The following is a 21,631-nucleotide window of genomic DNA, read 5'->3' on the forward strand; positions in this document are numbered from 1 at the left end:
AGTGTTTCCAATAATGTAATCCTACATTTTATAAAAAAAAATGTAAGATACGAGAGAGAAACGTGGGTAGGATCAGCTGATTTCATTGTGGGAAATTTACTATGCCAGGGAATTGCGCATGCGCAGTATAGGCACTGCTTGCCTGGCGTATCGATGCCTGAGTTACACGGTCCAAGGTATGCTTTAGCCTATGGAAACCACCAACTGTCCGAAAATAAAAAATTTACCCTACACACATTTAAAAATGTCGGTAAATTTTACGTACAATTACGTCAGTCAGACAAGAAGGGGGTAGGGGTTATTGCGTAATATGACGTCAATTGGGCAGGAAAGGGTTAACAGGGACCACCTTTCCTACTTTGCTGATATTTAGTCAATTTCTCTACAGGACATTAGAGAATCACTTGTCATTGCTCTTGACAATTCCAAGGCATATAAGTGTCTAGCTGTTATGCTAAACACCCTGTTTAAGGCTTCTATTATCTCACTTCTAGTTCGTGCTTCTCCTTTTCCTAATTCTTATAACAGTAGCTCTTTTAGGAAGGAGGTCAGCTAACTACCACAGTAATTCTCAGTTTAGGGATGATATTTCCAACATACAAAAAATAAAAATCAGGGAAAACCCTCATACTAGTTAAAGATGATAACCTCCCTGTCAAACTAGAATTTTCACTAAAATCTTTCATGGAACAAGTGAATAAGCACTGAAGACCCAAGGATCTATTAGCACATAAACAGGTTACAGGCTAGTCACCATTCTGTCTTCAGCTAGAAATGAAGAGTCAGGGATTTCTGACCACAAAACCGGGCTAATCTTACGTAAGTGGTTTAAAGTGATTAAAACCTATAGCCTCATAGGGATGAATATAGTTACACATACTGGAAACATCATGTTCATAATGAATTTTACTCCACTGTAAAGCATCTGCAAATAAGGTACATAAGTTCATAAAACAATAAGAAATGTGCTACAGAAGCAAAGATATCAAATTGATACTCACACTTGGTTCTTCAATTTGTGCAGAAAGAATAACTGTGTGAATGGAGACATTAGATGTAGAAGTACTGCTTGAATCTTTAGAAAGATCAGAAACCTTCATTTCTAAAACAGCACCCCAGGACCCAGCAATAAGACTACAGAGGCTGAATCTGATCTCTATAGTATTCCTAGGCTCAATGAAGTAAGATGGCTTGAACAGAAGAGCTGAGGTGCCCACATGCTTATTGTTCACAGTTTCCTGAAAAAATATTAATTAAGTTATAAATGTCATTTTTTCAATAAAATTTTTCACACAAACCCAATCCATTTAGCCCATAGACAAAACTGTCCAACAAAACTACAATCCCTTTGAGAAAACAAAAAATGGCAATCACTACTGCCCATAAGCAGATGGATGCAAACAGTGATCACAGTCGATATTTGTGTTGTTTGAATGATGACCTGTGAGAAAAAGTGACGTTAGAAGGTAGGGAGACATAATTAATGACTTTGCATGAAAATAATTTTATTTTCAAAAACATAATTCTTTCATGAAAAACCCATTAGGCACATTTTGTATAAATCCCAATTAAGGAATTTACTGGTGTGTTACAAGGAATCTTATTGGTGCTGAGAGAATGGATACACCCAGTAGTATTGGTTCCACTAAAATGGCAGACTTTTTTTTTATATATTTCACAAAGATTCAAACCTTTCCTCCAGACTACTAACCAATCCTTACCTGTCGAGTTAGGCTTTACTAATTTGTAAATTTTCCATTTCTTCCAAATTCTAAGGCTTGAATCTCTACTTACTTATTTTTGAGACATAAGTCCCTTAATACTGAAATGTCAATGGGACATTGGTGGTGAGGCAGCACCATTCCTGTCCTGGGCGCTGAGAAAAATAAACTTGCTGCTCTAGTGACAGATGGCTGCAATCATACAGAGACTTTTTCATCTGTTTTTATACTGTACGAGATAATTTTATAAATATGTGCAGAATAAGGTAATATAATAAGTAAAAGTTATTACATAACAGTAGAATAAGATTATGATCACTGCTTAAAGACACTCCTCAGGGTAATCAGATGTCCCTCATTAATCTCCTCCTGCCTTGGCATTCCAATGGGTTATGTGCTGACTCTCCATATCTCGGACTAATGAGTCCTTATCAGTCTAATGTGGTACAATCCTTCCTGAGTCCCAGTCACCCGTCTCAAGCTAATATATGTTAGGAACAATCGTTTTCCAATTGTTCCCTTGGTGGGTTGTTGCCTCCTTTCGTTTTTGTTTTTTCCTTTGTGTAAGGAGTTGACGTCTGTCATGGGGTGCTTGACAGCGTCAGTCAGGTTCGTAGCAGCAACAAGTCAGGTTGAGGGTAGCAGCGAGTCAGTTGGGGTAGCAGCAGCAGCAGGTATTCGTATCTGAGAGTCAGGTCTCAGCAGCAGAGCAGTGGAGAGCATTTTTCGCCATGATGGTTGTCGTCTCGACTCTGTCATGGGCGCCCAGTATTGGAGGAGGGCGTCAGCACTGTTTTTAAGGACGAGATGGTTGCCATGTCAGCTCTGTCATGGTCGTCGGTATTGGAGGAGGGCATCAGTGCTGTTTTTGGGGACAAGATGGTTGTCGTGTCGGCTCTATCATGGTCGTCGGTATTGGAGGAGGGCGTCAGCGTTGTTTTTGGGGACAAGATGGTTGTCGTGTCGGCTCTATCATGGTCGTCGGTATTGGAGGAGGACGTCAGCGTTGTTTTTAAGGACGAGATGGTTGCCGTGTCGGCTCTGTCATGGTTGTCAGAATTGGAGGAGGGCGTCAGTGCTGTTTTTAAGGACGAGATGGTTGCCGTGTCGGCTCTGTCGTGGTCGTCCAGTGTTGGAGGAGGATATCAGTACTGTTTCTTTATGCTGCTTGTATTTGTATTTGCTGTAATCATTATTTTTAGTTTTTTCATTATTGGTATTATGTTTTGTGCTGCTTGTTTTTTTTATATTTATGCTGCCTGTTTATAAATGTATTTAATTTTGCTGCTAACTTGTTATAACTGTATTTTTGCTGCTAACTCATTTTTGTATAAATATGAATTTTATAGTTTGAACCTGACTCACTGTATATTGTGTATACAACATTTTATAAATAAATTAATATTAAGGTTACTTTTTACTTTTGTTCTGCTCCTTCCTCCTTTGTTTGTCACCTCTCGTCAGTCATTGCAGCCCAATTGTTTGTTTTTGTTAGGAACCTGTTGGTCTCCGAGAGGCAAGATCATAATACTATACATTTCACAGGCCATCAAGATACTGTATGACAGTAGTGCAGCAACTGACATGTTTAGAACTCCCATACAATGGGCACCTGTGCCTCAAGCTCCTTAATGCGTATTCTTGAGCTTTTAAGGAAAAAACTTTAAATTTTTTCAGTCGTCCTTTACTTGAAACATTAAACCTACATCTGGGATCTGTATTCTAGTTCAAGGAAGTTTCATCACCTAGTCTTTTATATTAGCCAGCAAATCTGTCAGCCGTATACACTTCTGTGGTCACTATACTGTAAGATGATGAGGAATTGTGGCTCTGCATCGACTCATGGCATTTTTTCTGTTAAAGGCAAGACTATAACCTTTGACATCATGATCATGAGATTAAATAAAACCCAGGACTGATGCCACTGCTTCCTAATGTACATGAAAAATTCCTAAAATCTTCAAGTACAATTGTTCTCTTCCCTTTCCCCAACACAGAAAAAATCAAAATGCCCAAGAAACTGGCATTGTTCATTTAAAAACTTACCTGGACTACATAACTACACAAGATTATGTGAGTAACACTACATTTGTCTAAAACTAGGCACTTAAACAACCAATAAAGTTAAATACGCAGAAAATAACCAAAACTTGACAATAAGATGACATCGTTTACACGAAAGGTCACAACAATGTTTAAGTACCTGAACAAATAAAACAAACATATGAGGTACAAATAATCTCATAGTGAATAACAAGCATTACTGGACCAGAAAGAAAAAAATTAGGTAAATATTGATAAGAAACTAAACTCATAATAGCTTGAAACCCATATAACACAAGAGCACTAAAAAAAGATTACTCAGCACCATGCAACTTATCCACAACGCTAAGTAAACTATTGCAGTAAATTTTTTTAAGATAGCAGTCCTTGGCTCCAGAATGCCACCAACTTTCTCTATTTCCATGTTTTAACACAAAATTTACTGAGGACTACAAACAAACTGCCGGCAAACTAACAACAACAACATTTTTGACAATTGAAGAGGTAAAGAGCAATTATATTATGATATAACACACCACTGCATCATGCATTAGCTGAGACAACAATGACATATGTGACTTATGAGATATAATGTGTAATGGGTCCCGTCAGTAAGGAACATCCACCTGAGGGGATGACAGGATTATTTCACCTACTAATAACTCCATTCTTATTTAACTTGACACATTACCATGCAGTATAACACAGGTAAAATAAAGACGTTTGTATATTGTACGGACACACTAAGGGTGCATTTGCAGGAAGACTTAGTGAAACCTTAGGAATGTTAAAAGGTTATGTAACTGCTGTTAGTGTAACAATGTTCAATGCAAATTTGCTTTATTCAAAATCTTAATCTAATGAATTAATCTATTCAAATGTGATGACTTTTTGTTTGACATGTCATTACAATTTGATTTGCCTACATAACAGAATTAAATTTGTAATAAATTTACAACAAATTACTGAACCAACCTGCATTAATCTAATGGAGAGCTGGACCCAACGATGTTTAGGATTGAAGAAGGTTATCACTTCTTCAGATCCCATGCCAAGAATGCAAGAATTTGAAAATGCAATTTCTTTTGGAAAATACACTTTATCTTCTGCACCTGCCATAAAAATGTTTGAATGGATCAAAATTTGTTACTGAATATACTGTATCTGTAATCATTTCAAATAAATCAGTCATTTTGCAACAAAAACTTCAATTTCATAATTGATATAAATATTAATTCTGTAACTTTTCAGTATCTTGAATTCTGCCACCAAATTAATGGTATATGAGACATATAATAAAAAGTGCAACAATAATAACAACATATACATAAGCATTTATGATCATATTAAAAGGTTCATGGAACACCCAAAAAAACAACACTAATAATTTCAACTTACTTTGGCTTTGCCTGTCAGAAGCTAAATTTTCTTGTGACCAATGCTGTCTAGGTGAGGCACCATTTGGAGTACGTAAATGCAGTGGCAGTGTACCCGAGTTACCTATAGCCTGCAAGCCATATGGCACACTTGAAGAACGTCTTGACTCCCCTTCACTTGAATTTGAAGAATGGGGATAAAGAGTACTCTCAGATCTGGATGACAACAAATTTGCAGCATTGATACCAGTTTCATTTAAACTCCTAGGGTCAACATCCACTGTCGTATCATAGAAGTTTTTGGCACAAGGCACTTTAACCAAACTGGAAGCTAAGCCCATCCTTGGCAATGGTCTATGAGCTGTTTTTGCATTACTGGCAGGTCTTTTGTCTTTAGTGTACAGCTGGTTACCATGAATAACAAAAGGATTCTCATTCTGAACTACTTTGGAGGAAATTTTTCTAGGATTGGAACGTGGGGCACAAGGAGTTGAAGAATCGAAGCCACTGTTGGATGAATCATGAAAACTTGTTAACTGAGATTTCTGACTGTCTTCTAATATTCTTGATTTGTATGGAATACCTCGCACGCTTTCATCCATTGCTATTTTTCCCAAATCAGTACCTCCTTGTTTTGCTTTTGGGTAACAGTGAATACGAGCTTCAAGCCCAACTGAATCTTGTGTGAGTTGCAAAGGTGCAGAGCCAGTTCTGAGAACTTTTAACCGTTCCATATGTTTGTTAACAGGACTATCTACATTTTTTTCTGAATTCACAGCGGGCTGCAAAGGAATACGATCTGGGGCTTTGAAGTGCTTTACGTGAGAAAATGAATTGATGTTCTCTTTTCCTTTCAATTCTTGAAGTTTTTTATTTTGAGTTTTCGATGACATAAGAGCTTCTCTCTTTGCTCTAAGTTCTAAAACTTCTGTACTGGCATCTAACTCAGTCATGTCAGTTGTATTATGAAATTCAGATTTATTTTTGTCACTGTGAAGAATCTTCTTGATCAAAAATTGAGCATTGTCATTACTAAGAGCACTGGACTTCAAAAGCTGTCTAATTTGTTCCACCCCTAATGCTTTTTTTGCATTGAATGTGATGCTATCTTCGGCAGAATTTGCGCATTCATAACTTGGAACATTTGGCTTTGAATTTGCTACTACAGGTCTAAGTCCATCATGAATGTTTTTGTTATTCTCCACAGCTACAGGGTCTTTAGATGTGTCATCATTACTTTTCGAGTTAGTTGAAGTGCAAGTTTTAGTCACCTTGTTCTTGGGAATTGCACCTTTTGTGGAATCTCTAGAAGCTGTGAAAGTAGCAGATCCTGAACTGGAGCTCCCAGATGATTCAGAAGTCGAATGGGAAGAAACACATGATGATGAGCAACCTTCTAAGGTATCACTTGACTCTGCATTTGCTTCTGCAACAGAAGGGAAATTTTAAAAAAATTCATTCAAAGTTAACTTCATTTGTTAATACCATTATTACATATAAATCTTTTAAACTTTTAAACATCTTGAATCTTTAAAAAATCTGCAGTAGTTTTCACAGATGCAAAATTATAAATTTTACTAGTGTCACCACACGTAGTCAAAAGCAATGCACAAAAATCAGAACAGTTCCCACAACAAGCAAAGATCAAAGATCCAGTGACCAGAACCTTATTTCACCAGAAAGAACATTAAATTTGATTCTTTGTCTAAGTGCAGGAATGTACCATTCAGAAGGGCTACAAGGATGGCACGCCAAGCAAAAGTAACAGCTTTTTATAAATTAACTGATATTTCAGTAATTTCACAAATAAAAATGATCAATAACTATTTGGGAAAATCATGAGAAATGATGGCGTTCCAAATTAGCTGTCAAACTTCAGGAATTCACTTTATCACAAATCTGAATTAAAGTACAGTATATAAGTTATCACGTGATTTCTTAAACCTTACCCTCCCAACATTCCAGCTTAAATAATCGTAACGTCAACAATCTTATCCTAAAAAAATGTGAGCAATCAGAACATGTCAATGTCATCAACATACACGTTTTTACATTAGTGTATCCCCACATGGAGTTATCTGCAGAACTCATTTTGCAGATAACCCCATAGAGTTATCTGCAAAATGAATGCCTGTCCTGTATTCTTCCTGCTTCTTATCCGACATAATGAATTTTAGATACAGTATAATATATAGTCACTGAGGGGATGGATCTTTTCGATCTGGTCACAGTAGTTTCCACTTCAGCTGATTTATCATCATTCTCATGTAAATTATGTAATAAAACTGCAATTATTGCACAGGAACATTTTTGGACTATAACACTTCTAGTCACAGAAGACTGCAAATTTCTGTGGTAGCATATTTTCAATAATAATTTCTATCATAGAGGTGATACAGCAGCAAATTCTACAGATTACCTATGCATGTCTGGAATGCACATTCCTAAAATGAATTTTTTTAAAGGCAAGTGCCATTTTAAAAATTGTTAAGCCTCACAGAAATGCAAGCCTTTTATATCAAAGAATATCATAACTGTATATAGATGTGATTTAAGCAAGATGGATTGGGAGTAGTTGTGTTACATATTTTTGTGAAATTTCTCATTTTGCTACACTGCTATGAAAAGGCAACTAAAGTGAATAAAAACATGAAATAAATATTTCCAAGCAAACATAAATGCCATATGCAATGTATGCCTGCAATAGCTATATGCCTGTTCTTTAGATATATCAAGGTAAAATTGACTACTATGAGATTCAGAGCCTTTGTCCCAGTGCTTTTCCGGAATAACTTTTTTCTGTGCATTTGACAAAGATATTACTTACCCATAGTATACTTTACATCCCTACCTAATTGTTGGCAGCATTCTTTATAACTTATGTTAGAAAAAGTATATTCATAAGAGTAAAATAAAGCAGCTGAAGCCAGTTAAGTATAGTTTAGTTTTACCAGACCACTGAGCTGATTAACAGCTCTCCTAGGGATGGCCAGAAGGATTAGACTTATTTTACGTGGCTAAGAACCAATTGGTTACTTAGCAACGGGACCTACAGCTTATTGTGGAATCCGAACCACATTATAGCGAGAAATGAATTTCTATCACCAGAAATAAATTCCTCTAGCTCTTCATCAGCTGGCCGGAGGAATTGAACTCCGGCCCGAAACATATGACGTCCCGACTCCTCCCACAAGACGATGACAACAAACAGCTGTCTCTGAAATTCTGAATGAATATTCATACCTTGTCAAGGCTTCAAGAATGGCAGCTATGATAAGTCATTGTCCCCGTGGTTGCAGGACAGCTTTTGTGATTCGACTTGCACAATTGTTTAGAAGTGAGGAGGCCTGTGGCAAACCCTACGTAAGCTTGAACAGGTAGATGAATAATAGGGCCCTTTTTTGGGTAAGGAGTACACCCAGACATCTATGGCTGACAAGTTTTCGTCATTTGTTGACTTCCATAAGGTGCAGAAAGATAATTATATATGCTCCATAAAGCAATAGTTTTTGATTTCTTAGTAAAATATAACTTGCAGAACAACATTAAAACTTGCTTTGCCAAAAAAAAAAAAATGTCATGGGTTATAATACCTCTAAAGGTCACAGTGCTTGGGCTTGGCCCGAAACGCCATAATCCACCCATTGATTATAATATCAAGTTTCCTCATATGTAGTTATGTTAAAGGATCCATGAAAGGGCATATCATTTCACATGATCGCTCCTGACAGAGTACAACAATGGCTGAATTGTAGCATTATAATGAAAGTTGTTTTCACATTCCACAGAATCCTACCAGCATGGTAGTTCGATTGTTGGTAGGCTTTTAAATACCAAGATTGCTTGCACACTAAAAAGTGTAAGCATACTCGGTCCTTCAATTTGCTCACTTGAATGATTTGTTAACTTATTTTTAATTACATAATTTTTCAATGGAGAAATAGTGATAGAAAGTAATTTCTCGGATTACTTGTGGAAACCCTTTCTTCAAGGATTCTAGCACTCGACCTCGACCTATGTACTGCCACTACTACTACTACTGTCACCACTACGAAGTGTAAACAAGGAGTACTGGTTGTATGTCACTGTTGCCAGAGGTTGAGACTTTCTCACAAATAGCCAATTATCCATCGAGAAGGAGGAAGTTAATGACGTCATAAGTTACGTCATTATATCTTCGAAAGACATTCCTCTGAGTTTGCTGGTGATGTCTACAAGAAGTCGGTGTTACTCTTATAATTACCAGAATTATGCAACTTTCGTAATAGAGAATGCAGTAAAAAATTAGGTATGGATGTAAGCTACCCTGTGACAGTGTCATCTTTGTCAGGCACTTTGATAAAATTCTATTCCAGAAAAACACAGGGACACTGGCTGTTAATCTCATAGCAGCTCATCAGAAGAGAAAAAAAAACACTGGCAATCATGTGATACTGAAATCAACATAAAGTGATAAATATTACTGGATTTATAAGCCAAACAAAGGAAAGTACTTACCAGGCTGTAAATATGACTGACCAATGTTACTAACTGAAGTTATTTCTACAAGAGGCACAAGCTTTGCCTCATTATTTGGTGGCGAATCAATTTTTCCCAAACCGAGATCCGGCTGCAAATACAGTACAAATTACTATTAGCCATGTTAAAACCCTAGTTGGGAAAGCAGAATGCTCAAAGTCCAAGGAACACATGGGTTCTGATTTATGAGTTTGGTCTGATGACCTGGAACTGAAAGACTACATTAGGGAAAGCAGCCTCGTACAGAGAAAAATATTTAAGAATAAACTATATATCAGGGAAATACTTAAGGTAAAAAATTAAATTGTGAAATGAGACTCACGTACCCCGTTCAAACTTCTGCAGTTCCAACAATTCAACTACTAGTCTATGATCATTGCATAATTTGGTCACACTTGGAAGGATACTTCTAGAAATATGTGTGATATTTGATCTTATAAAAGAAAGCAAAAAGACAGAAAACTGTACATCAACACATTACTATCTAATGGATGATATAGTCTGGGAGTGCAAAGATGACTAGAACAATTATGCATAGAATCAATACTGACTGCAATAAGAAATTCAATAAAAAAAATTTTATCCTACAATTAAAGATGTCAGTTAGCTTCTAAAGACCAAACAAAGAGATATATTCAAAAAACTCCAGAATAAAACAAAAACATGGAAATTCAATTAACTAAAAGATAGTAGATTACTGTAATAAAAAACAAACATACTACATAATGATCAGATGAAAAAGTAAAGTTGCATGCTTTAAAACTTACCATTTATTAAATATCATCAAATATATTCTTTGTGGCTGCTATGAAAATAAACAGCATAATCATATGTCTTAATACAAAACGTAAATCATAAAAAGTGTCAGTTATAAACAGATCATTAAATACTGATTTGAACCATCTTAAACTACTATTCTTTTATCATTAAAATTTCTTCACTATATACTCTACAAACAATAAAGATATCCCTTGGTAATAAACATCTTATCTTGATCTCACTTAACTACAACATGTTATGGACATTTCTCAAGTTTTGTAAACATGTTGTGACACTTCCCTCCTTTTCATCAACCATACATTTTCTTTTAGAGAAATCACTTCGTTTTCCAAACTTTTTTAATGACTATCTCTTTCATTAAAGATCCATTTCTGTCATAAACCCTATTACAGGCAGTCCCTGCTTACCTGTGGCATCAGCACTTGGCTAGCAACATCGTTAACCAGATTTTTAGAGCAAATCTCCGGTTAATGGTGACGTTAAGTGGGAATTTTGGCACCGATCTCCGGTTAACAGCACTGTTAATTGGGGATTTCAGGGCCGATATCCAGTTAATGGCACTGTTAAGCGGGGTTTTTGGCGCTATTATCGCCGATTTTTGGTTAGTGGCGCACAGCCAGGGACGGAACCCCCGCCGTTAACCAGACTGCCTGTATTATTATTATTATTATTATTATTATTATTATTATTATTATTATTATTATTATTATTATTATTCAGAAGATGAAGAACATGGTATTCATTAGAAAGAAGTAACATGAGGTAAAGGGAAATACAGAAATCCTAGGTACACCACTTCACTAGTAGAATGAAATGATCAGGTTGGGCTCATGCAGGTGAGCACATGCACCTGCTGTTCTTCATGTTTCAAGCAATTGACTGAACCCTTCTTTATGCATCTCCCAACTGGTTAACAGCTTCAGAGACACCCAGACTTTGAACTTGTTCAAGATTAGTGTATTAATTCCTTTGCTCTGCACAATGAGAGAGAGAGAGAGAGAGAGAGAGAGAGAGAGAGAGACTCAAATTTATAATCCAGTACTTACCCTGTCCTCACTATCACTGTTTCCTAAAGATCCTAATGATTCACTTCTCATCTTAATGTAATCTGCAATATGCATTTTGTTACCTGGAACAATCAAGTCTTGCTCTGCACTATGGATCCAAGATGGCCTGGAATGAGATCACATAAAAAATATAAACCAGAGATTTGAAATTTATGAATACAATGAATTACAGAAACTTTCACAAGAACAATATCTGAGCAAGTCATGCCTCTTCTTTCCTCATAAAATGAAAAAAAATTCAGACCCTAATCACCACTGAAAGCTACTCAGATCAGAATAATTGTCTTTGTTGAGCTCATCCTGGTTTTTCTGAATTACAGACAGAATAGCAGGAAAAAGACCAACAGAACTAACCAGATGATCATGGAAAGAAGGCATCACTCAAGATCTGGATCGGATAAAAAAAAACCCATGCAGAAAGTTCACAAGACAGTACAGCATGAGGGTGTTGTTAATGTCTAATCTCAAAAAAAAAAGTCCAACGTAAAAACTTTCAAGGTGATGGACACTTTCTTCACACATACAAACTATTCGACATCTGCCATATGATGACTCTATTGGGGACCTCATTAAAATACTTCATAAAAATAAAGCCTAGCTGTCAAACTCCTTTACCTTGCTTCAGTTTTTACTTCCCACATAGAGAGGGGCCAGTCAAATTAGTCCTGAAAAGTAATTCACTGGTCTGGTTGACAAATAACAATAATGCCACTGAAGGATTTGCCATCATGATGTATGTTTTTAAGGCCTATTTTCTTTTTATAAGGTTAGGTATGAACTAAGTTCTTTCCAGTGACTCCTGTCATGTGCCCTTTCTGCCTGAATTCCCATCTGGTCTAGCTCCTCATCCATTCCTTTTTCTAGGCCATCCTAATAGAGATCAAACTGCTTCCATATTCACTGCTTTGCTGACTGCACTCCTCACCATTTCTTATTACGTGTCAAAATGATCTTAATCACTGATTTAGCTTGATGGTCTAGTTCCTCTGGACACCCTAGTCTCTTAGCAACTTCATTTGTAACATGATTTTGTAGTGCAAAGGCCATATTGTCATTACTCCTTCAAAATCTCTTCCATTTCCTTGAAAGTTGCCTGTGCCTCTGGAGTATTTATGATGCATGCATCATAAACACCCTTTTTCACTTCACTGTGCTTTCAATACCTGTTCCTTGGTCTAGCATGTCCAAAAATATTAAAATTTCATCTCTCTTCTAGAGCTTTTTTTTTTCCCACAGGTCATAGTGTTACTCAACTCTCTCTTCTCCATTTGTTCTTGAAAATTTCAGACATCAAGCATTCTTTACTCCTTTTACATAATGCAATCTTGAGTATCTCCTATGAATGTTTGTTATAATCTATACATGATAAGGAGTTCATCCCAACATTTTTCTTACAGGATCAAGATAACCACTTTCCTCTCTTCATTAAAGTCTTACAGCTGAAAACCCTTATGCCCACATCAACAAACTATAAACCCAAGAAGGCTCCAAAGAGAAATCAGCCTGCAGGGAGAGACGAGTTATAGGAAAAGGTGATAAATAAATAAATATGAGGAAACAGAAAATAAAAACACACACACCTGCAATCTGCTCTTCACTTAAACACTTACAGTAGACATCAGAAGATTCCACAACTGCACTAGGCAAACCACTCCATATTTTAGTTGTAGCTGAGATAAAACTCCTAGCAAACTAGGTAGTATTAAACCTGATACTACATAATGACATACTGTTTGCAGTAGCAGCCTCTCTAGTGTTCCAAGCAAAAACAGCTAGGTCAGGTAAAGAGGGCAGACAAAGTTTGCATTGTGGTAGATTTTATGCAACAAATATAATGAACTAACTTTATGTCTGTGCCATAAATCAACATTAAGTGTTGGCAAAATACACCTAACAGATGACATAACTATGTCCAAGAGTTTGCGATGAAAGTCCTTACAGGGAAAAACCACTGTTACTATACTTTTTCACCTTCAAGCAAGAGGATGAACAAGCATCTCAACCTCTGTACAGATTTTGCTGATGAAGGGAAACTCTTTTTTTAATTACCATACTATAAAAATGCACAACCAATCTAATGGGATAATTCTCACATAAGAAAATCAAGAACACAAATACCTGACTGTGATTTCTCCAATTTCATGTAATCCTGAAAAGCATGAATATTCCAATTCTGTTCCAGCACATGATTCCTCTTGCATAAACATGTTTCTCTTGGCATTATCTTCATCCTCTTGCTCCAAAAATTCATTGTTAATATCATGAAAACTTTCCCCATTCAATATGCTTACCAGATCATCTTGATTATTTTGAAGCCAGTCTTGTTCTTCTCTCCTGTAAGGATATGTGAGGTGTATACTTGTACTGTATAAGCAATTGAAGGAATTACCAATCATAAGAAAACCTCCTACCTAAATGCCAATACAAACACCACCCTATTTACAAACTCGTTATGTTCCGGACAGCCGTTTGTATGTTGAATTGTTTGTAAGCTGGTTACTGTACTCTTCATGCCTATTTAAGTACAGTATGATATAAAATCAATACAGTACTGATCATTTTTTCATCCTAAAACACAATACACTATACATACAGTACTGTATGTACAGAATAGGTGCACAAAACAAAATTTGAACTTAGAGGTGGCAAAGTGGAGTCCTCTGAACACAATTTTAATTTGCAATCCTGTTTGTTTGTATCTGAATATTTGTAAGTTGAATACTTGTAAGTAGGGTGTGTCTGTATAGTACATTCATCTCTCAAAATGGAATCCAGTGTGATTCAGCTATAACACATTTGCCCTAAAAGCACCAGTTTGCCTCTACTGCACACTGAACATCTGTTATATACATCCATATTTAACCCTCGGGTTGAAAGCAACTGTTTAAGCCATCTTGGATTCAGAATATCTACACAAGTTTTTTAATGGTATAAAATATAAGTTACTAATTAAATCTAAGTTTCACTGTTTTCTATGAAAGAAAATTACACTTAATTTATTTATTTTTTCTTTTTAATAAGTGAGATCTCATCCAACTTGGTTTTTTCCCAATGATACCTCTAAAAAGGAAAGAATGTTGTCTAGGTCTTTCCCAATGTAAATTTTATGGAAGGTTCTTTAGAATTCAAGGATCTAAGAATGATATGAGAGAGCATTTGTTAATTACTTCAACAAGGCAATATACCTTCTTATTATACATTTTTGTCTAGTGATAGTATCTCAAGAAGTGCCTTGACTTACTACCTATATAAAGGAAGGGCAAAGTACATAGTGGCACACAAGCCAATACTAATGAAACCAAAAGTGCTTACTGCATATTGACTGAGATGTCATCCTCAAAATCATCCTTGGCAGACTCCCCAAGGGAACCTAATGAATTGCGAGAGGCTGATAGAAGCTTGGAGTCTTCCAGGGCATGGCAAAGCAGTGTTGAACGGGCAGAGATCTGAGCAGCACTAAATCTGATCTGGAGGTAAGTTGTGATGTCATTAATTTTCAAGGTAGTATTTCTAAACAAAAACAAAAAAATATTACAGTACCAAAAAATCCACTACCATCAACATACACGGCAGAACATATTCTTTGCTAGATTGTTAAAGCAAATAAAATACAGATGATAAATTTTCTTTTGGTATAAGACAAGTTTTCTAATTAAATATAACTCATGTCAGTAGGATAAATACAAAATTACAGGAGACAACTGTCAGATTGTTAACAACACAAATTTCAAATGTACATATTTAAATATCAGACATGTAACATCACTCACATCACTAGGACGAGAAATATCTTCAATGTGATTTGAGCTATTTGGTTGTGATACTGTAGACAATGCTTGAGAAAAATCATCATGTGAGCTATGGATTCCACTCCTTAAGATTTCATGAGTAGGATGGAGGTACTGATCTCCTAAGCCTGAAAATACCAAAAAGGTTTGATTATTTTCATGTCAAATTAAGAGTTGTCTTATTTTACTTATGCTTGATAACAGAAAGACAGATTAGATATGTGCTTCATGTTATAAAATTTTGCTTTTGTCATTGTCAGAAGTATATCCTTGATCCTGTGGAAGTGTTGGATCAATGTCATATTACTATTTGATAACATGTAAGAAGGGAAGCACATATAACAGGCTTGCTTCAGAAATATATAAAATCATGAAAGGTGTCTGTAAAAAGCGTTAACCATTTTATTTATGGTGAACTTCTACTTAGGCTAAGTAATAGGTTGGCCAAGGCACCAATTACCTGTTGAGATGCTCTAGCTAAAGAAAAAATATTTTAAAAGTAATTTGTATTCCTCAGTGTAAACTGGAATCAGTCATCGAAATTTGGTAACAAAGAAGTTAATTGGTGGTGTGAGTCATGAAGCACTTATCTACAAGCTAAAACCACTGAGAATCAGTGTATCTTATTATTTTAAATGAATGTTTAATAAGCAGAACCCAAAGAGCTGTGTTGATGGCCCTTATAGTAGCCTTAGTAATGTCTTTTCAGGTGTTCCTCAAGGTGGTGTTCTTGGACCTTTGCTATTTATTATTGACACACTAGTGACATGTGACAACATCTGGAGAATAAACTGAATGCATACGCTGATGACACTACTCTTCTTGCTGTTGTTCCTTCTCCATGCCTTAGGTCTGTGGTTGCAGAATCCTTGAACAGAGATCTGGCATGTATTCACGAATGAAGTAAGCTTTGGGGAATGAAGCTTAGCCCTTTTAAAGCTCAAAGTATGATGGTCAATCCAGAACACTTTTGCCTCTGTATCCTCATTTATATCTAAATGTTATGGCTTTAAAGGTCACTGACTTTAAAGATTTTAGGTGTAACTTTTGATAAGAAATTGACTTTTGAAAAGGATAATATAGGTAATACTGCTTCCTCTGTTTCTAAAAAAGCTGGCATCTTGCAGAACTGTCTTAGAATATTTCAAGATGAAACTATTATATCTGAATGTTTTAACACTTCTTCCTTGTTTTGAGTACTATTCTCTAGTGTGGTCTTCTGGTGCTAACTTTCATCTCAAACTCTTGGATAGTTGTCATCAGTCAAGTTTACTTTTCCAACTGTTAATGTTGGTTTCACATTACACAATTCTACACAATCTTTCACCATCTGCAAAGATGTTGGAATTAGCTGCACCTTAGTAGAGATGCAAGTCAAGTTTGGAGGCTTTAGCACCATCTTCAAGCATCCATCACCTTCACAAAGGCAGAGCATTCCAAAGACAATAAACCCAATCCTCTTCTGTACATCCATCATAAAGACTGCCAATTACTGGTGGAGAGATCTCAACTTACAGAAATTAATTTTGTGAATTAGCAAAATGATGTTTGGGACTTAACATCACAGAAAATGAGTGACTTGGAACATGTGTGAAGGTGTAAAAACAATACACAGGCGACAGGCAGTCAAAAACAGATAAGAGCTGTGAAGATGACAAATGACTCAAGAATATGAATAAAAAAAATAAACTAGAAATTATGCAAAAACAAAAAGGGTGAACTGCCCCCAAGAATTATTTCAAGAAAAATATGATTACAGCAAGCAATAACAGGTTTCAGCATCAATAACAGGTTTCAGCAAGTAAAACAATAAAGCTGTAATAACGTATTAATGCAAAATGCCACTAATCTAAAATTCAAAAACTAAATGGTCTCATTTAGACACCTACAAAAATGATGCAACCCCAAAATTTCTAGGAAATTACCATGACAAAAAAATCAAACCAAATTTCACAAAGTAGCAATCATTTTTTTTTTATTTGATGCTATTGAAAGGGGAACTCTACGGCACAGAAATTAAACATGAAACAAAATGCTCCAAACCACTCACCAGCAGCTATATACTCTTCATCTTCTCCTTGGCTGAAATCTGACCCTTCGTGTTCAGATAAATCAGCTTCTAAACCTTCCAATTCTTCCCCTGTGAATTTTGGAGCAACAGTTTCTGTGTCATATTCATCATCTGAAATGAAAAGTACAGTACTGTAACTGCCTATGTATGTTCATTTTACCAGTTGAGCTGCAAATTAAAAAAATAAAACTATTTAAAAGATAGCATAGTTGCAAACCAAGAGTAAAGCCAAGTTTAAATGAGGGCCTCAGAACCAGAAGGTTGTAAACGCCACCCCCACCGATTTAGAGTTAGGCATACCAATAGATGTGGCAACGTTTCCTCTGTCTATTCATGGCATTTCTATGCTAGTCAGCCGTTTCAGTAAGGTCGAAATCCCTACTGGAATAGTAGGAATTATCGATTTTAGCTACATGAATGAACGTGATGTCGTGTGGAGCTTACAGCCTCATAAGAGCTCAGTTACAACCTGAAGGTTGCATGTGCAGCAGCTCAGAGCGAGCCAATGAGAGTGCGCGTCACTAAACAGGTATTCAGTTCTAGGCCAATCAGCATTTTCCCGCATAAGGGGCTCGTAAGTGTCGGCCAATCACCGCGCAGTTTACATCTCGGCTATTGTTTACATTCCCAGTCTAGTGATTTTCACGGCGAAATTGAATGTCCGTAGTGTTCTGATTTGTTTTTTTTTTATTATTATCCCTTATTTAGCGCCATTATGTCTTCCTCTGATAATGAAAGTGATCACTGAGATGTCGTACAACGGCCAATAGGAAGAAAAAGGACAAGGAATGAAACGTTATGGAAAAAAAAGTGTTAAGTTACTGCACGATGCAGGCCAAGAATACGCTTCTCGGTTTACAGACAAACTCGTGCCTGCACATAATGTAGGCCAGCCATTTTAATGGTTAAACATTATGATGATGGAAGGTTATCATCGTCAACATCATTATTACTAATATTACTGTATTATTATTATTATTATTATTATTATTATTATTATATTTTCCATCACACTATATTGATTACTCATCAATATCATTATTATTATTATTATTATAATTATCATTATTACATCTATTGTTGTTATACCACGAATATAATAACACTTTATTATCATTTTACACAATTATGGTTTAAGTGCTAGTTATGACCAGAATATACACAAATGTGAGGGGTTAGACGGACATTTTGAATGCTAGCGCACCCTACAATTTTTTCAAATTTTCACCAAAAAGGTCTAAAGAGTAGGGCTTTCATATGAAACTTAGCTTAAATCAATATCTTTCTTAGAAGCAGAGTAATGAATGCTAGACTTTGAGCGTAATTTACTCATGTTTTAAAAAGTGGCGTTTACAACCTTCTGGTTGTGAGGCCCTCAAATAAGGAAACTGATGGATCTGCCATGCCTGCAAGTAGCTACCAAACCGTGCTCTTGTTCTTCCTTTGGAAAACTTTGTGACGTTTTTTTTGGAAAATTAAATGGGCACTATACATAACAGGTTTGTAGTGGAAAAAAGTACTTTCTCCATCCAACTTCATCAGTGTACCTTTAAATCTTAAAGTACAGAATAAACTAAAATCCGAATAAATTACCTGACAAAGGTGTGTTTGATGGCTTATCACAATGTTTTCCTGACCCAGCACCATAGGGCAAAATGAGCTTCACTTCTTCAGTAGGATATTGAGAAAGTTGCGTGTGGTCAACAAGAAACTTGCTGGCAGAAAGACCTGTAAAAGTTTTGTTTACAAACCAAGATTACATCCCACTATAAATTCTTTAAATTAATAAGTACAGAAAATTAAGAAGAGCATTTGAATTTAGAAATGCAACTGTTTTATCAAACAAAACTATTATATACAGTATAATTTTTTATACAAAACTGCAACAAGAGATTTTTCAAAAAATCCATGGCAATAATCTCTCAGGACATAAAAGTGAACAAAACATTTCTGCTGACGAACATGACTCCACTAAAGAAAATTTGAAAAAACTCACCACTCATTCCCTCAACATTTATCAATGATGTGCTTCCTGTGTCACCAGGCCCACATGATCCCTGGATTTCCTTCACTGAGGCCAATTGTGACTGAAGTGTCTGACAAATAAAAATGACATTTTTATAATAAAATAAAGTTTTATATACACTTACCAAGTAATTACATTGCTATTACAGTAATACCTCGAACTTGCGCGATTCGAGTTGCACGAATTCACAGACACACGAATATTTTATTGGAACCTAACCAATGGTCATACACGAGTTTTTCACAGACACACAAACATTTCGTACACTGAGAAACCCTGCAAAAGTGTTTGCTTAATTTTTTTATGTAATTTATAAGTTTTCAAGCTTTTATGTGTAAATTAAATAACATTAAATATTATTAATATTAATAATTTCTCTCTCTCTCTCTCTTTCTTTCTTTCTTTTAGTGAGATGAATTTTATGGTACATGTAAACAGGTATGTTTATTTGTAAGATAAATAAACTTTTTAAATAATAATATATACTAATTTTCAAATATTAATAATAATAATAATAACAATAATAATAATAATAATAATAATAATAATAATAATAATAATAATAATAATCAGGTTCTATTAAATATTATTGCTGCTTCAGCTGCATTTATTTTGTAGAAGACTTTTTCTATTTTCCTTATTGTGGACTTCTCTTCAGTGGAGGTGCGTGCTAACAGCTCGCCTATATTTGTCATTTCATGGGGGAAAAGTCAAAATCTGGATTCTGCTTCTTTATATATTCTATACAGTTAGTTCTATACAATTGTTGCCGTGACGTTTCGACAGACTCTTCTGTCATTCTCCAGTGGGATGCTAGTAGAGGACTGGCAGATTGCATAGGTCCTTCTGAACTTATACACGGGCTTCAGCGGGGGGTCATGGACGGTGAATTCTGATTGGTTGCAGTCGGCGAACTTCAAGCCAAATTTCTGCAGCGGTTTCGATCCTGACAGATCTTCGCAACCTGGGAATGTCATTCATTCCAGCGTTCCCATTGGCCTGCCGTTGCGTGATGTCATGCCGGCTGACATCATCGGTAGTTTGGCTGCTATTGCATGACATCACGCAACGGCAGGCCAATGGGAACGCTGGAATAAATGACATTCCCAGGTTGCGAAGATCTGTCAGGATCGAGCCACGCAGAAATTTGGCTTGAAGATCGCCGACTGCAACCAATCAGAATTCGCCGCCCATGACCCCCGCTGAAGCCCGTGTATAAGTTCAGAAGGACCTGTGCAATCTGCCAGTCCTCTACTAGCTCCCGCTGGAGAATGACAGAAGAGTCTGTCAAACGTCGCGCAACAATTGTATAGAACTAACTGTATAGAATATATAAAGAAGCAGAATCCAGATTTTGACTTTTCCCCCATAAATGACAAATATAGGCGAGCTGTTAGCACGCACCTCCACTGAAGAGAAGTCCGCACAATAAGGAAAATAGAAAAAGTCTTCTACAAAATAAATGCACCTGAAGCAGCAATAATATTCAATAGAACCTGTTTAAAAGAGGGTCTGCTGCCAAATTATAAAATAATAATAATCATAATAAAACTGTAATACAAAATTTGTATTATCTTGAACAAACAAATTTTTCCCTCATCTTTTGTAAGAAGGTGGAAGGCAAAAGCTGTCAGACATGTCCATTTAACATGACAGAATGAGAGTGTTGCTAATCAATCAGTGGTCAAATCTCTCTCTCTCTCTCTCTCTCTCTCTCTCTCTCTCTCTCTCTCTCTCTCTCTCTCTCTCTCTCTCTCTCTCTCTCTCTCTCTCTCTCTCTCTCTCTCTCTCTCTCTCTCTCTCTCTCTCTCTCTCTCTCTCTCTCTCTCTCTCTCTCTCTAATTTGACCTGTATTGTCTATGAAGTTTAAATGCACTAGTGTTGCAAATACGTTCTAAAACATAGAGACATAATAACTAAGAGTTGTATTAGTCAAAATATAAAACATTGTTTGTTCATGAAAAAGCATTTCAGAACAAAGAGAAAGAGACGCAGAATAAAAAAGTTGCTAAAAAGAGGTTGAGATGATTCTAAAAATAGATCGGTTGGAAGGGGAGAGAGAGAAATTCTCTTACAATTCTCAATTTTTATGTAAACCATTTATTTCTCTTTTTTAAGGGCAATGTATTAAGCTAACTTTTAAATGAAATTACAGTAACTTTAATTCTATTTAAAAGTTAACTTAATAATTTGGGAGCATGATTAGGGTAGTATTTAGTGTTTAAACTTTAGAAATAAGCA

The 21,631-nt window shown here is 36.0% G+C and overlaps 1 protein-coding gene across 1 annotated transcript in view; it reads right to left on the minus strand.

The window, feature by feature from the left end:
- LOC136825277 (centrosomal protein of 192 kDa-like) overlaps positions 1-21,631 on the minus strand; it is an 85,141-nt gene that overhangs the window by 41,005 nt on the left and 22,505 nt on the right. The window contains exons 4-14 of the mRNA XM_067081356.1: positions 19,361-19,460; positions 18,958-19,092; positions 17,344-17,475; positions 15,276-15,421; positions 14,818-14,972; positions 13,624-13,839; positions 11,485-11,611; positions 9,638-9,749; positions 5,163-6,566; positions 4,740-4,876; positions 1,002-1,238 (exon numbers count right to left, since the gene is read on the minus strand). Of these exons, the coding sequence (XP_066937457.1) occupies positions 1,002-1,238; positions 4,740-4,876; positions 5,163-6,566; positions 9,638-9,749; positions 11,485-11,611; positions 13,624-13,839; positions 14,818-14,972; positions 15,276-15,421; positions 17,344-17,475; positions 18,958-19,092; positions 19,361-19,460 (2,901 nt within the window). The remainder of the gene's footprint in view (positions 1-1,001; positions 1,239-4,739; positions 4,877-5,162; positions 6,567-9,637; positions 9,750-11,484; positions 11,612-13,623; positions 13,840-14,817; positions 14,973-15,275; positions 15,422-17,343; positions 17,476-18,957; positions 19,093-19,360; positions 19,461-21,631) is intronic.

Source organism: Macrobrachium rosenbergii, chromosome 37 (genome assembly GCF_040412425.1).
Source record: "Macrobrachium rosenbergii isolate ZJJX-2024 chromosome 37, ASM4041242v1, whole genome shotgun sequence".
Lineage (NCBI taxonomy): Eukaryota > Metazoa > Arthropoda > Malacostraca > Decapoda > Palaemonidae > Macrobrachium > Macrobrachium rosenbergii.